The sequence below is a fragment of the Cornus florida genome, unplaced genomic scaffold, assembly GCF_030987335.1.
Source record: "Cornus florida cultivar Cherokee Brave unplaced genomic scaffold, ASM3098733v1 CherokeeBrave_3.0.0_Hap2_Chr04, whole genome shotgun sequence".
Classification (NCBI taxonomy): Eukaryota; Viridiplantae; Streptophyta; class Magnoliopsida; order Cornales; family Cornaceae; genus Cornus; species Cornus florida.
Genome location: NW_026775574.1, coordinates 46,522,780 through 46,539,890, shown reverse-complemented (window position 1 = coordinate 46,539,890; position 17,111 = coordinate 46,522,780). Strand labels below are relative to the sequence as shown.

At 37.0% G+C, this 17,111-nt stretch overlaps 1 protein-coding gene across 1 annotated transcript; it reads left to right on the top strand.

The window, feature by feature from the left end:
• Positions 1 to 10,049: 10,049 nt before the first annotated feature.
• LOC132304941 (uncharacterized) lies at positions 10,050 to 10,685 on the top strand. Its single transcript, XM_059802640.1, has one exon. The coding sequence runs from the start codon at positions 10,050 to 10,052 to the stop codon at positions 10,683 to 10,685; it is 636 nt and encodes a 211-aa protein (XP_059658623.1).
• The last annotated feature ends 6,426 nt before the right edge of the window (positions 10,686 to 17,111 follow it).

The window sequence follows — 17,111 nt, the reverse complement described above, 5'->3', positions numbered from 1 at the left end:
GTAATGAAGAATTTCATGTGTAATTAAAATATTATCAATAATGTGACGTCCTGGAACAAAAGCACTTTGGGACTCGCTAACCACCAAAGGAATAACTTGGCGAAGTCTATTAGCAAGTACTTTTGCCACAATTCGATAAGCAATATTACATAAAGATATAGGTCGATAATGAGACACCAATGTCGGAGATTCAATTTTTGGAATGAGAACAATATTAGTATGATTCATGCTAGATAATAACTTGCCAAAATGCATAAAACTATGTACCGCATCGATGACATCATGCTTGATAATATGCCAATAGCGCTGATAAAATAAAGGTGTCATGCCATCCAGACCTAGAGCTTTGCAAGGTTGCATCTCAAAAATAGCCCGACGGATTTCATCTTCGGTTGGTTGTTGAATTAAATGATGATTCATATCTGGAGAGACGCAAGATAGGATATGCCGGAGAAAATGGTCAACTCCCGTAGGATGATCAGTATGGAACAGATATTGAAAATAACATATAAACAGGTCTTGAAGCTGAGACTCCTCCTCAATCCATCTACCCTGTGAATCCTCAACTCCAGAAATATGATTACGTTATCATCTACGGGCAGTAGAAGCATGAAAAATTTCGAATTTCAATCCCCCAACTAGAGCCAATTAACCCTGGACTTCTGAAACCAATATAACTCCTCCTGCTACCATAAAGAATTCAACTTGCTTTCTTCAATAAGCACCTGAGCATGATCATAGTCCGCTATATTTTCTTTAAAAAATTTCAAACGGCTTGCAGTACGGTTAATGTGGGCCTGAGAATTAAAATTAGTAGTGCGAACCCATTAAATTAAGGCTTTCTTACAGGATTTGAGTTTTTCTGACCATCAATACATACATGAGCCATTTATAGACACCTGCCATACATCTCTAATAATAGTAGCACACAAAGGATCCAAAACCCATCTGGCTTCAAAACGGAATTGACAAGCTTTAGAAAAAGTCGGCGAGAGTTGAAGAAACAACGCGCAATGATCAGACCCAGCAACCGTTAAATGAAATAGGCAAGCTTGGGGAAACAACCGACACCAATGTTTAGTAGCTAAGGCTCGATCCAATCGTTCTTGAATATGATGTCGCCCACTTCGATGATTGCTCCAAGTGAAGGGATACCCCTCAAACCCCAAATCCATTAACTCACAATCATGCACCAGGGAGAGAAAATTCTTCAACACCCATGACGGTTTGGGATTACCCCCTCGTTTTTCTAGAGGAGATAATATATCATTAAAGTCACTAATTAGAAACCATCGGTCGCCCCATTGTTGTTGCATACGCTTTAGATAGGTCTATTGAGCCACCCCAATACCATCATCCGTACTAGCATAAAGAAAAGTAAGAAACCATGAACCTCTACCATTAGAAAAAAATTCCACCATAAGTTGATACTCACAGTAATCTACAAGTCGAAATAAATGTTGAGAGTCCCAAAAAACAGCAATCCCCCCCGCTGCCCCAACCAAATTCACATTCCATATAAAATTCACCTTTAACCGCCGTTGTAGCCGCTACAATTTTCGTAAGTTCGTTTTTGTTTCAAGTAAGACAATAACATCTGGACAATACGTGATATTAAGATGCAACAGTTTTCGAACAGTAAGGGGATTTTTGATTCCTTGACAATTCCAAACTAAAACCCGTAGAGGAGGATGAGATAAAAGGTCGGACAACACTGCTCCACTAGGAAAAGGAGCACAAATATCCTTCATACCCGACGAGGAACCTTGAACAAAATCACCTAATATGGATGACAAAGCACTAAGCACCACCACACAATCCACAAACCAGATGAAAACAGAACAAACCAAAAATTTGATAAACAGTCACCAAAGCTAACTCAAACGCAATAAAGAAAACCAAGAACGGCTAGAACAGCGATGGATTCAACCAAAAATAGCCGGCTAGAGCAAACCTAAAAACAGGACCTCACCTAATCCACCCACCACAACTAATTGTATCACTCAGCCCCAAGAACCCAAACTTGGCAAAACACAAGCAACGGAAAGGCACCAAAACAGCCAGACAATACACAACAAGGATGCCATAATCAAGCTAAACAAAAAGCTTAAACCAGCAACCCAACAACAAATTCAGCCCCAAACACAAGAGTAAGGTATACCGCTTCACAAAACAACGATCAAAGCACCGATCACAAGTCAACCTCGATGGCAGCGAGGAATAAAAAATTAGCTGATCCAGTTGGGAAAGGAAAGCTAATCACCAACAACAGCCACAAAAGCATCCCCAAACAGAGGATCCAAAACCACAAAGCTCGATGAAATGAGCCAACCTTTGATCTACAGAGGAGCCTCGACTGCAGCGAGGAAAGGGTACTGTTGAAGAAGAGAGAAAAGGAAAGTTCTAGAGAGAAAATGTGATACCCCTCGGATCCGAGACACGGGTTGATCAGGCCCAGGCCCGAGCCCGAGGGAATATCAAACAATTAATATTTTATAATGAACACGGAATACAAAATGAATTAAGAAATGAAATTAAAGCTGAAAGGAACTACAAATAGAATCCGCAAAATATTATAATTATTAAAATCCATCAAACCCAAACTCCAAAACTCCATCAATTTACAACCCGGGAATCCATCTCTAGTGGACCCCTACTAAACAACCAAACGGAAAATAAAACAACTATAATAAACATCCAGAAATAAACTATGGAGTGAGTCCTACATTGTCGGAAGAGTGAATAGAGACATCTGCTCAGCACGAACACGTTTAAGTCTGGAACTGTCGTGTACCTGAAAAATAGAAGTGGGTCAGGCCCACGCGCAAGTTCTATACTACTACAATCCAAACAGAGGCCCGATACGCATGTACATCCTAAACAATTCAACAATAGCTAATAGTCCGTAAATATATATATATAGTCACACTAAAGGACTCTCACTGGACTACAGGCTGGTCTCAACTTGAATAGAGGTAACATGCTAAAACGCATACGAAGTGGGCATGTGTACCTAAACCTAAACAGGGTACACCTCTAACCATCGTATCCAACTATGCATCCCAATGCATATACGCTCCCTAACCGTCGATCCTGAGACTCAAGCTCATATCGAGGTACCATAACAATATATTTAAAATCCATCTTGAATCCTACTAGTGCCTCTCAACTAATTGTTGCCATAACACTACAATCAATAGAACTTAACTTTTAGTTAATCCAATTCTTTATCCAGAGTAGGTAGGTTTTGGTATTTTGGAACCAAACCGTCCCTAGTATACCACCGTCCCATACCGGTATATACCATCCCATCATCCAGCAGTTGCTAAAACCCATAATTAAAGTAGACCTCAACTGAATCCATATCTCCATCACAGATACTAAAATCATAGTATAAGCATCTAGGAACACAGTCAACTATATATATATAATCATGTTCAGCTTTATCCATTACTAATACTAACAATGTTAATGTAAGCATCAATTCCCATAGTCACAGTATGTACATAAACCTACACAGTTTAGGTTGTTCCATAAAAACTGATATAGTGATAAGATTAATTCAAAATAGCATTCAATATACTCAGCAATTGATATTACAGACATTTAGAGTAAACATCAACGAAGTCCATACCTCCAATAGTTGATAGTACAGATATTAAAGTAATTATCAACTAAGTTCATAACTCCAACAACTGATACTAATAGTAATCATGAAAACATCAAAACACGAATTACAGTAGGTATATATACGTGCTTAACTTATAATGTTCCCAGAATCCAATAGTGCTAAGTTTGTTTAAAACCTAAATCACTCGATACCAACTCATCCAAAACAAATATAATCCAAGTACATGATCATGATATGCAGTGAAACATGTTTTAATTATATTATCCGTCTCAGAAAATTACTAACAGAAACTTTAACTCTAGCCAGTGTATTAATTTATTTAAACCATCTACTGTCTGAGCTACCCAAGTAAATAATTTTATTAACAGCTCTTGGGACCTTAATAATTATCTCTAAGCATCCTCCATACATCCAACAGATATCACCAAACCCAACTGAAACCACAGAAAACCAACCCCTGTAACCAAATCTGGCTAGAAATGAAAAAAAAATGAAAAATGCATAAAGGAGCCGGCTCCCCAAAGTTTGGAGCCGCCTCCTTTAGCATTGGAGCCGGCTCCAAACCAAAGGAGCCGCCTCCAAATTAAAAGGGAGCCGGCTCCCTCTTAGGGAGAGCCGGCTCTCTCCCTCTCGGCCTCGTCTTCTCCGATCCCGACGTCTTCTGCACCCTCTGTATCCTTCTACTATGGTTTCCAGAGGTTGAAACTAAACCTCTAAACATTCCCAGTCTATGTTTAAGCCCTTATTACATCACCAACAGGAATTTAAACAAACAATCATGCAAGTATAATTCATGTTTCAACAGGTTTCCATGCACACAACACATACTGATATGTTTCAGTTTTTTTTTTTTTTTTTTTTTTTTTTTTTTTAGCACGAACAAAAACATCTTTTGTTTTAATTGATTCAATTTAATCCTAGAATTATTTAAGAATGCAAAGAACACGTAACCTAAGGGAGAGAGTAAGGATAGAACTTGCCTTACGCCGACGTTCGCCTCAATTTGCCGTCGAATCCTTCGTTTGCTCTCTGTTTTCTGCCGTCTCTAAAACTGCTCACAGACTTACTATGTCGTAGTATTATGCTAAAACCCTAGACAAACCCCTTAGATGAGTATTTATAAACGACTATAACCCTAGGCTCAATTAAACTCTAATACAAATTCACTCGGCCCATTGAACAACCTAGGTTTAAAACATTGACGGCTATATAAACTATAACCCTAATGTAATACTATCTGTGTGCAACCTTCTATACTGACACGTTAAGATAGAATAAATAAGGAAAACTGAATTAAATAACTTCAAGTAAAACAATTAAATAATTAACTTAAGCATTTAATTCAAATAAAGCAAATAATTCAAATAAAGCAAATAATCACAATTAAGTCAAATAATTCAAGCAACTAAACAATTAACCATTAAAAAATTTAACTAAATAATTAATGAAATTCCAAATTTAACTAAATAATTAATGAAATTCCAAATTTAACTAAATAATTAGTGAAATTCCAAGACTATCCTTTTGTAAAATTAGGGGTATTACAGAAAACCCTTATACTTTAATTCCATTTTACTAGCCCAGACATCTGGAAAAATAAATAAATAATAAATAATAAATAAATAAAATAAAATAAAATTCTGTGAAGAGGGCAACCAAGCACTCTTAATACTTATTTGTCTAAAGTGCAAAAAAATCACCCCTTGAACTATAATTTGTGTATAAAGCTTCCTAAATTATCTCATTTTGTTGCAGTATATCCTAAGGACTATACTATATTTCATTAAATGACCATAATGACTCTTCTTATTGAATTACATTTAATATATTTTTCTTATCAAAATAAATTATGAAAAAATTCATACTAATTTGAAGAGATATTTTCCATTAAATTTGCATAAATTTCCCTTTAATTTTCTTAATTAATTATTTAAATAAATAAATTAGTAGAAATATTTTTAAAAAATTAATTAATTTTTTTATTTTTAATGAATATATAACATGAAAAGAAGGTATTTTTTTTCAAAAGTATTATATTAATTTTTTATCAATATATTGTATGAAAAAGATGATATTTTTATTTTTACGATAAAAATGTTTAAATTGGTTATGATACGTTTTATTATAAATAATAAAGTTTTAATAATAAGTTAATCAATTTAGAAAATGGTAGTTACAAATTCATTTATCTATTTTTTTAAAATTTTTATGATTAATTGATACTAAAAATAAAATTAAGTTAAATAGTATAATTAAATTAATTAATATTTACATAAGAGAAATGATAATAAAAATAATTTAATAAGAAGTGAAAATTTTAATGAGAAAGGGTAAAATAGTCTTTTGTGATGGATTTGTCCTTAATTGTAACAAATCAATAGTTTAGGGGGTGATTTTTAGTTCAGGGGGTTATTTGCAAAAGGGCAAAAGTTTAGGGGAGTTTTTTGCACTTAACCTTACTTATTTTGCTTTTGAAAAATGTGTGAAATGGGACAACAAAAAATGCCACAAAGTAGGTACAGGCCTAAGTCACATAAAGCGGAAGCAGAAACGAAAGTGAATTCGAGAGCGAGAGCGCGAGAACGGCAGAATTAAGTCATAAATAGTGAGAATTTGAATGGGAACGCTCGCAAAGTGTAAGAGCGGGAGCGCGCTAGTAATGTGAGAGCGATACTTGTTAAGAAGGATTGTGTGACTTAGATACATGTTTCATTTCCATTAAGTCTTGTTCATACAATTAGGCTTATGGTGATGTTTAGCACTAAATCAAGACCGTCCATATCACATTCAAATCAAATCAAAACAATTAAGAAAAGTACCATACAGCAGCACAGGGCAAAGTCTGACCTCCAATTGCAATAAAAATAACAAGTATTGTTGCCAGTTTTCTGCAAGCATTGAGCGATGGCAAGAGTAGACTTCATTTTAGCTTTCTCTAAACACATATGTTAGAAATCTGAAGTAAAACCTATGAAGAGTACAAGAAACAAACTAGCGTTAATGTGAGTTCGATTGATCAACATGTACACGTTCAACAAAGGGTGCCGGTTCCTCGATTAGTCTGGGAATCAAAGAGAATAGTACTATGCAAAACACTATATTAGTCTTGATTGAAGGATTTCAAATGAAGGAATTTCTGTTCATATTAATCTCGATGTCTCGATAAACACAAGTGTTGTTGCGATTATTATACAAAAGCTGAAGTTGATTTGCCACCGCAGAGCTGAATTTTACATTGTTGAATGATCTGTAGTGTTCTTCATGAATAAATTTAAATTATGGTTTTAGCCTCGATTACTGCGAATTTACTTTTACCAGAGTTAATGTGGCATGCCTTAGAACGCTTCCTTTCCCTTTCTCTCAATTAATTCTTAACCAGAAAACTACAATCATCATAATGTTTCAAGGTACCAAATAAATAAGTATTCTTTTAGGGCGGGATTGATGTTGTTCAATGCCTAAAGCAAAATCACTTAATTAGGCTTTTTCATATTAATATAATATTAATAATTTTTTTTTCGGAAAAGGTTAAGTGCAAAAAAAACTCCTTGTTATATGCGGAATGTGTAAATAGCCTTTCGTGTTCAAATAACACTCCTACATTATTTAAATTGAACAAATAAGGACAATTCTCCAATTTAACAAATGAAATGTCTAATATACCTTTACATAAAAATAAAAAAGTCAGAAGAAACAAAATGATCGTTTTATTTTGCTAAAAGAAGTTGAACATCAAATCTATTCTTACAATTTTTTTATCAACTATATATAACTATTTTTTTATTTTTTATTTTTCCTGATAATAGAAGCCTTACGGGCATCTATAAGAAAGAGAACAACAAAACAGAAATCACAACCAAAGCATCCAAACTGAACAACCCAACAAAACAAAAAAAACCACAAAGATAGCCTTAAAACGGCACATAGCTGAACATCAGTTGCATTGAACAGACCCACACACTGGCTTAGGCTAAACCACAACCAAAAAGGCCCAATTGGTACTGCACACGCCGACAACAAGGATCTTCACCAAGGCCCAAACTACCAATTCCATCTTGGCCAACACGCAAAGGAAGCCCAACAACCATGAGGGCAAGGGAAATGACAGATGGACGGCCCACAATAAAAACAAAAAAATGGATCTGGCGAAAAACAAAGCACACATCCACAAATTGCATGGGCACCAGTAAAACAACCGTCTGAACACCTCCAACTAGTTTTTGAGGATATGAGGTAAGCCACCCATAGGCCCACGACGGAAAACAAAACCCCAAAATGACGTGTGACGGGTCCACCATGCTGAGGCAACAGAGCCATCATACTGTGGACTTTTAATTGTCAGAAAATGACGTGTGATGTGTCCACCATGTTGAGGCAACAGAGCCACCATGAGTGTGGTCTTTTGATTGGCATTCTGACAGCCAATTATAGTACGAAGATATCCAGAAGGACCTTACATCGCCGGTAACCGAGAAGGACCCATAATCTCCTGCAACTGAGAAAGACCCATGAACGCCGGCAATGAAAAAGTAGGAAGAAGTGATTTCGCCGACCAATCCCGACACCGGCGACCCGGACTAGCCACCAAAACACCAATGATAGGCCGATGTGCCGCCGGACCAAAATATTTCTGGACACACAACCTCATACCAGAAGTGATGCCACCTAGCACCACCATGGAGGCAAGTGATGAACCGGTGTAGTGAGAAGGCATGAACATGGTTGAACCCGACGGACAACCACCAAGGTGATAGAACACTGAAAAGAGTGAATCGGATCGAACCCACCGATTGTAAGAGAACATGCGGTCTGATCAATACCAGGATCAAAACGGTATTTGGTATGCCCTCCTCCAAAACAGTGCCAAATCTCCAAAAACTTTGAAGAAACACCATGATCACACCAGAAGCACGAAGAGCATGGGAGGAAAAAGAAGCCATCCCAAAGAACACCGAACCACGGTAGAATTCGTCAACAGGAACCTCTACACTGAGAGGAAAACGATGATAATAGCCCATCTCTTTATTAATCATTACACTATATGTATCTATATAGATATATATAGAGAGGAGAAAAAAATTGAGTGCCCTTTTGCATCGGCTGTGAGGACCGAGAGACTAAAGTGGCTACGGGAACCGACGGGCAGAGTTCTGATGATGACCGGAAGTTCCGACGAGGGCGACGGCCAACAGATGTTCCGACGGCGAGAAGAGGCTCCAACGAAGAAGATCCGACAGTCGATGCTGACGAAAGAAAATCAACGGCTGTAGAAAATTCTGGCGGGTGAGATTCCAGCATGGTGGTGATGATGACACGATTCCAGCGTGGTGAGATTCCAACGGCTGTAGCAGTGGGTTTTGTGAGGAAGCCGTCATTGGCGGGGTTTGAGTGCTAAGGTTGGTGTAGTACTGGGAAAAGGTTAGGGATGTAGCATGAAAGTTTCATGTATGCACATTTCAAGAAAGGCAGACAACTAAAGCTAACACTAACAATCAACAGACCCACATGGATGTAAGAGAAATTCCAAAACGATGGCGATAGGAACACACAGTGGAGATGGTGATGGATCACATAATAACTAAAATTAATTAAGAATTTTAAGAATTTCAGAATCTTTAATTGATGGATCACATGCATTTTTTTTGGGTGGTGTTTGGTGGCCGGATTTAATGGCTGGGAAAGAATGAAGACTTGATATAGATAGATGAAGTGACATGTGAAAGAAGATGGAGAAAGGGGAAATTTGTAAGGGCATTTTTGTCACTCAAAAGGGCACTTTTGGATTTTTATAGAAGAATGAACTCAATTTATGCAATTTGCTCCAGAGATTGATAATATAAAATTTATATCCACTTAATTTTTAGTAACGCGTTTTTTTTTTTTTTTTTTTTTTTTTTTTTTGTATATTTTTTATATAATTTTTTTGCACTTAATCCTAAAATGAATTTGAAACATTAATCTAATATGAAATTATCTTTCACTGTGACCTAGGCCTGATCTTTTTTCTTCTTAGCTTTCTCAGCTTTGTAATGTCAAAATGATAAAAAAAAAAAAAAAAAAAAAAAAATTCAAAATATTAATAGTAATAAATAAATAAATAAGTAAGCAAGGTGATTTTGGTGCTTCAACTTCCTCCACCTCTTCAACTCTTTATTTTAAAAGACAAAATGACTAGATTGCCATTTTCTCCTTACACTATGCTTCCTTCTTTCTTCTCCCCTCCTTTTGCCTTACAACTCTATTGATGAACTACTCTCGCTTCCTTTTCTCTTTTCTTCTTCTTTTATCTTACAACTCTTACTTCTCACCCCCAAAATGCATTGCAGAGGAGGGATCAAACGAATGGGAAAGCTGTCTTATTAGGTACTTTATCCAAAAGAAACTCCCCTTCTCGTTTGTGAAAGACTCAGTTACAAAGATGTGGCAACACCAAGGACTGACTGAGGTTTTGGCTGATGACAAGGGGTTCTTTATTTTCAAGTTTGCCTCGGAAATGGAGTGTAATAACATCTTGGCCAATGGCCCTTGCATGGTCATGGGGAAACCTATGTTTTTGAAAAAATGGAAGAAAGGCATGGTACTCAATCAGGATTCCTATAGATTCATTCCCCTATGGATCAAGTTCTATAATATTCTATTTGAGTTTTGGACAGCAAAGGGCTTCAGTTATGTTATCAGTGCTGTGGGGAGACCTTTATTTGCTAATAAACTCATTGAAACCAAGAAGAGATTAAGCTACGCAAGGCTGTGTGTGGAGGTGGATGCCACAAAACCCTTTATTGAGGATTTCTTGCTTGAAGCTGAGGATGGGGTATGGATTGACATCAAGGTTGAGTTCCAATGGAAGCCTATGGTGTGCTCTTCATGTCAGTGCTTTGGCCACCTTGACTCCAGATGCCCTGTCAAGAAAATTATAACCAAGTTGGTGAATATTGAGGCTCCTGTGACCATGGAAGGACCTATTGTGCAGGAAGATAAAGATTTTACCACTACCAAGGTAACAGCAACTCCTGCTAGTAATGTAGGTACTGCAATGGCAGCTACTATTGGCTAGGAAAAGGAAGCTAACTGCACTGCTGAGAAAGGGAAGAGTGGGTGTTCCATGAATATTCCTCACTACACTGAGGAAAAGAATATTTTAACCAAAAATTGCACAAACCCTAAACAAAGTCTTGATAAACCTGTTGTAGAGGGATTTGCAGCACCTATCCCCATCCTATCCACTTGTGCAACAGATGAGGTGGAAGGAAATATTGCTACAGGGTCAAAAGCTAAATGCTCCCCCAATGGTAATAAGGATCTCCATGGATGTTCCTCACTTGAGTCTTCCACAAGCACTACTGGGTGTGAGGTGACTTTTGACACTGATGCCATTGATAGCAAAGGGAAGAAGAAGAAAAATAAGAAAAATAAGGGTGAAGATGGCCCATGTCTACCTGTGTTGGGCTTTCCAAGGTTGATCCTCAATACCCTAGTTTAATGTTTATTGCAGCTTGGAATATCAGGGGTCTCAATTCCCCTGAAAGACAAAAAGAAATAAGGTAGTGTATTAAGGACTCTAAGCTTCATTTGATTGCCATTCTTGAAACAAAAATTCAGGAAGCAAACATTAGCCCTATCCACAGAGCCATTGCTCCCTCTTGGAAGCTCATTCACAATTATTCATACTCCACTTTGGGGAGAATATGGATTCTCTTTAACCCCAACATCCTTAAGGTCCACATGCTATCTTCTACTGCCCAGGTTATCCATTGCAGTGTTACAACATTAGAGGACCAACACCACTTCTTTGTCTCTGCAATCTATGCTTACAACTCTGCTACTCTAAGAGAATGTTTGTGGAGTAACATTACAGCTCAAGCAACAAGCTTCTCCCATTCTCCATGGGCACTCCTTGGTGATTTTAATATTATCAGGCACCCTAATGAGAATGTGGGTGGTTCTAGCAGGTGGAACTCAGGTATTATAGATTTTAATAACTGTATTAACTTGGCTGAATTGACTGAGCTTAACTACTGTAGTATTTTTCTTACCTGGACCAATAAAAGTCTAGGTGATGCTAATATATCTAGAAAGCTAGATAGGGTTCTTGTCAATGACAGATGGCTATCTGAGATTCAATTTTCCACTTGTGAGTTCTTGCCCCAAGGGATTTCTGACCACTCTCCCATGGTTATCAACACTGGGGTGTACACTACCAAGAAGAGAATTCCATGCATTTAGATTTTTCAACTTTATTAGGAACTATGATGACTTCCTTACAACTATGGCTAGTGTGTGTGAGATGGATGTTCAGGTTACTCCTATGTTCCAGGTGGTTAGGAAGCTAAAAATTCTTAAACACAAGCTGAAGGCTTTGAACAGAAAGCACTACAGTGAGATTTCCATTAAAGTTGCTAAAGCTAGAGAGAATCTCAAGACTTGCCAAGTTCTTTTTAACGCTAATCCTACAAATGTGCAACTTAGGACTGATGAAAAAGCTCTCTTTTAAAAGTTTCATGACCTTTCACTGGCTGAAGGACAATTCTTCCTGCAGAAATCTAGGATTAAATGGCTTGAGGAGGGGTTAAAAACACAAGTTACTTTATGAGATCATTCAATGCCAGATGCAATAGGAAGAAGATTGCAAAGCTCCAATTGGCAAATGGGGAAACCACTGAGTCTCTACCAGCTATCAAGAGTGAGGTTGTCAACCATTTCCAGAATATTCTTGGAGGCCAAACCCACACTTATCCAGGCATTGACAATCTCAGAGAGGTGTTTAACAAGGCTTTACCTACAAATATCATTGATACTCTCACTGGTATTCCTTCCCTTGAGGAAATTAGAGAGTGTTTCTTTGCTCTAAGTAATAAAAAAACTCCTAGTTCTGATGGGTATAATGCCCTTTTCTTCAAGAAAGCCTGGCCTGTGATTAGCAATGACATTTCCTTGGCTATTAGGGATTTTTTTGTGAATGGGCAACTTCTAAGGGAGATCAATTCTACTTGTATCACTTTGGTGCCTAAGATTCCTAACCCAACCTCCATGCAGGACTTTAGACCAATCTATTGTTGTAACACCATATATAAGGTCATCTCAAAGATTATTGCAAAAAAGTTACAACTTATTCTTCCCCACATTGTTGGTAAATACCAAATAGTTTTTATAAAGCATAGGAGGATTGGAGATGGAGTTTTTATTGTCCAGGAACTCATGAAGGGGTATAACTCCAATACCTCTACTCCTAAGTATACTCTTAAGATTGACCTTCATAAGGCTTATGACACTGTTTGTTGGGAGTTCTTAATTGATTGCCTAAGGATTCTATGTTTTCCACCAGATTTCATTCAGCGGGTTTATGCCTACATCACTTCCACTACTTTCTTAGTTTCCATCAATGGGGAACTTGATGGTTTCTTTAAAGGTTCTAAGGGCCTTAGACAAGGGGATCCACTATCACCCTTCCTTGTTGTGATTGTGATGGATGTCCTCTCATCTGTTATCAACAAAGCCATTGCTGAGGACCCCTAATTCAAGTACCATTGGAGATGTAAAAGTAACAATATTTTTCACTTATGTTTTACTGATGATCTTATGCTTTTCTGTAATGGAGACCCACACTCCTTTGAGATTCTACTTAATAGTATTCATAAGTTCTCTAGTCTATCTGGTCTCAAGCCTAACCTGAACAAGAGCAACATTTTTACAGCTGGCATACCTTTGGAGACAGTGAGTGGTATGATCACAGCTTCTGGTTCGAGATTGGGCACTTCCTTTTTAGATATCTTGGTGTTCCCCTCTCTGCAACTAGGCTTCTTGCTATTGATTATAGAATCTTAGTTGAGAGGATCACTTCTAGAATCTCCAGTTGACCTCCAAATTTCTTTCTTATGTAGGAAGATTACAACTTATTTGATTAATTCTCATCAACATCTATGCTTATTGGGGTAACATCTTTGTGCTTCCTCTTCAGGTGACTAAGCAAATCAATTATGTTTTAAAGAACTTCCTTTAGACTTGCCTGGAGATGAAGGACACTGAAGTAAAGATTAACTGGTATGCAATGTGCAAGCCTAAAAACTATGGTGGTCTTGGCCTTCCTAATATTGCTGCCTTTAATAGGATCTCAATTCTCAAACACATTTGGAATCTGTTTTGTGATAATGGCCAATCCCTTTGGTATGATTGGGTCCACTCTAACTTAATCAAGGATGGTAGCTCTTGGAAAATTAGGGCAAGCTAACTTAGCTCTTGTAACTGGAAAAGGTTGCTCAAGCTTAGGGGCATGGCTAGGTCTTTTATCAAACACCATGTAGGGGATGGCATGGACACTTCCCTATGGTTTGATTACTGGCTCCCCTCAGGACCTATTGAGAATAGAGTGGATTTTGCAACCATCTCTAATCACCTTTGGGATAATAAATCCAAGGTCAGCTATTTGATCAGGCATGGGCAATGGGGAATCCCAAACCACTTCAGGACTATTATTGGTGCTAATGAAACCATTCCCCCTATTAATGGTGGCAAAAAGGATAGGGCAGTGTGGACTCTCTCTCCTACAGGGGGGTTCAATTTGAAACACACCTACAATGCCTTCCTACCACCAGCTCTTATTTCTAGGTGGAACCATATTATCTGGTTTCCCAAATTTATCCCTAGGCATGCCTTCATTACATGGCTTGCTTTAAACTGCAGACTCTATACTAGAGATAGGAGCTTCTGGTTGACATCAGATAACCATAACCTCTGCTCTCTATGTATGGAAGAGATGGAGACCCATGAACACTTATTCTTTAAATACAGGTTTTCCTCTTCTATTTGGGATTATGTTCAGCATAAGTATGGTGTGTATTGTGGTGATCGAAGCTTCCTCTTCATGGGACAATGGATTAGAACAATTTGGAATGCTGAATGTAAATCGATTGAGGCCTTCACAGTCAAATTATGCTTCTCTACTATAGTATATTTTATATGGAAAGAAAGGAATAATCGTGTGACGGCCCAAGTTTTGTAAACCTGGTGCGTCAGTGATGACCAAAAGATGACCCGATAACGGATCCGAAATGCAGAAGCGAAAGGTGAAACAACGGTCTCTAGAGATACAACACGTCTCTAGGATATCAATGCGACCCTCAATGAGGTCACGGAACCCAAAGGAAACAATTACGGAAGTAACGTTTCAAAAACGGACAAGAATGAACATAGGGAAAAAATGGTCATTTTCAAGGTAAAAATGGGTACTACCGAGCACATCATCGGAAAGACAATGAAAAATTAATGAACTTAGACTCAAGAATCAATTGATTCGGAGTCCGGATGACAAAGTTATGATCAAATGAAGAAAAAAGGGTCAAAAGAGGCAACTTAGGACCATCTAATCGATTAGATGATCACGCAGAAGACCATCTAATCGATTACATCTAATTGATTAGATGAGGCTGACAATAAGCGAAATTTTTTTCTACCAAAAAATTGAATTTGAAATGGGGTTTTTGTGTCCGAGACAATGTTTTTGGAAAAACACAAAGAAGAAACCCCCCTTAAAATCATGTTTTCTACATGATCATGTCAAGAGAAATTTTTATTTTTCAAGTGAAATACCTAAAATGCTCTTAAACCGGATTATGCAATAAAAATGCAAAATGAGTCCATAGGAAGCTCAAATCACTAAGGATGAGGTTTTTCTTAAAAAGAATCATGCACGCAAATGTAACATATCTAATAGGATATGCTACAATGGTCCATGACTTAAAAATATTGCCAATGCAAAATACGACCCTCCGACGGCCAAAATGACAAAAATGAAGTTTAGAATGAAAACTTGGAACTCAAAATTATGAAGTGGTTTCAAAATGCCATTTGGCCCTTGGCCATACTTCATACATGATTAATGAATGCTAATGGATGAATTTCATACACAATGCACACTCCGATGCAAAAATAGCATACTAAAATGCATGATTTTTCATAATCTCTCATCAAAGGCAAGATTTAACATCCATGACATATATGTAATTCCAAAAGAAGTTTGGCCCTTTGCCTCATGTCATATACATAAAATGAGAATCAAAAAGTGTGCTTAGGCACACATTACAAGTTTAGAATCAAATATATGCATTTGACAAATAAGGCTACAAATGGCATTTCTAGCCAACCTTTACAATAATGGAAACCTTCAAGTCCACAAATCATCCAAGCATAATGAGAATCTCTAACCTTGATTCTTGTACATGAAAAATATCCCTAGTAACTTCGGGGTGAGTAACATAAAGCTACTCGTAGGAAATGAACATGCATCGACCTAGCATCTTACAATTTTATCACCTTAAGGTGAAACATGTTAAAAGGTTCATGCCACCTAATGTCTATGTCAAGGGTGAGACTTAAGGAACATCCTAAGTTACCCTAGATCATTTATAGTATAAATCACATCATCCATACAATTCAAACAACATAGAAGCATACTATACAAAGCAACAAGATGTAGATTCTCAAAGTCATCAACTTGAAATCTAAAATGCGAAAACAACCAAAGTGGGTCATGCCACCTAATGTCTATGTTCCAAATGAATCTATAGGATCATTCTTAAGTCACTTTTGAACAATATAGTATAGATGTACTTAACAACATCAAAACCTGTAATGATTCATTAGAAATCATGAAACATGAATGTACTTAACAACATTAAAGGTATGCTATGATTTATTCAAAATCATAATGCATAAATGTACTTAGCAACATTAAATCGCCAATAACTAAAACCACAAGTCATAATTAAACATTGGTTGTCAACTTGGAATTGAATGCGAAATCAAATGGTGGAATACTTGGACATCAAATCTCGGAGTATCAAGACCTAAATGGTTATTCCAGGCACTAACCCACTGGGAAAACCACTCTAGTGCGCACTATCTCAAACAAGGAGAACGCATACCTCCGGCACTAGGGCCAAACTCTAGCCATATAACAATAACAATGTCCCAAATGACTCCAAAATAAATAAGTTAACAACTTATATATGCATTAAATAGTACACGAAACTACCTTCATGCACAAGTAGGTTGAAACCACACAATACATGCTCTAAATCCACAACTACTATAGGATGACAATGTCGAATCTTCAGAGTGCGATTCTTTACACGCTATAATAACATCACATGTCGAATCTTTAGTGTGCGATTTGTTACACGTTATAACAATATAATTCAATATTGGAAACATAATCTCATAAATCCATTACAAGTCTAAAATCATGCTTCAAACATAATACCAATGTCAAACACATGATTAAATCATTAACGCAATAGAAATGGAAATTAATTACATAACCTAATTAATTTCTCTAAGTTTTAAATCTCAATCAATAATCTCTAATTAACACATGTTAAACAACATAGTATGGTCATTGCATATACCAATTCAAAAACTTAATTAGGCCATTGGAACAATAAAATGGAATTTAATTAAATCATGATAGTCAAATACCTAAATTCTA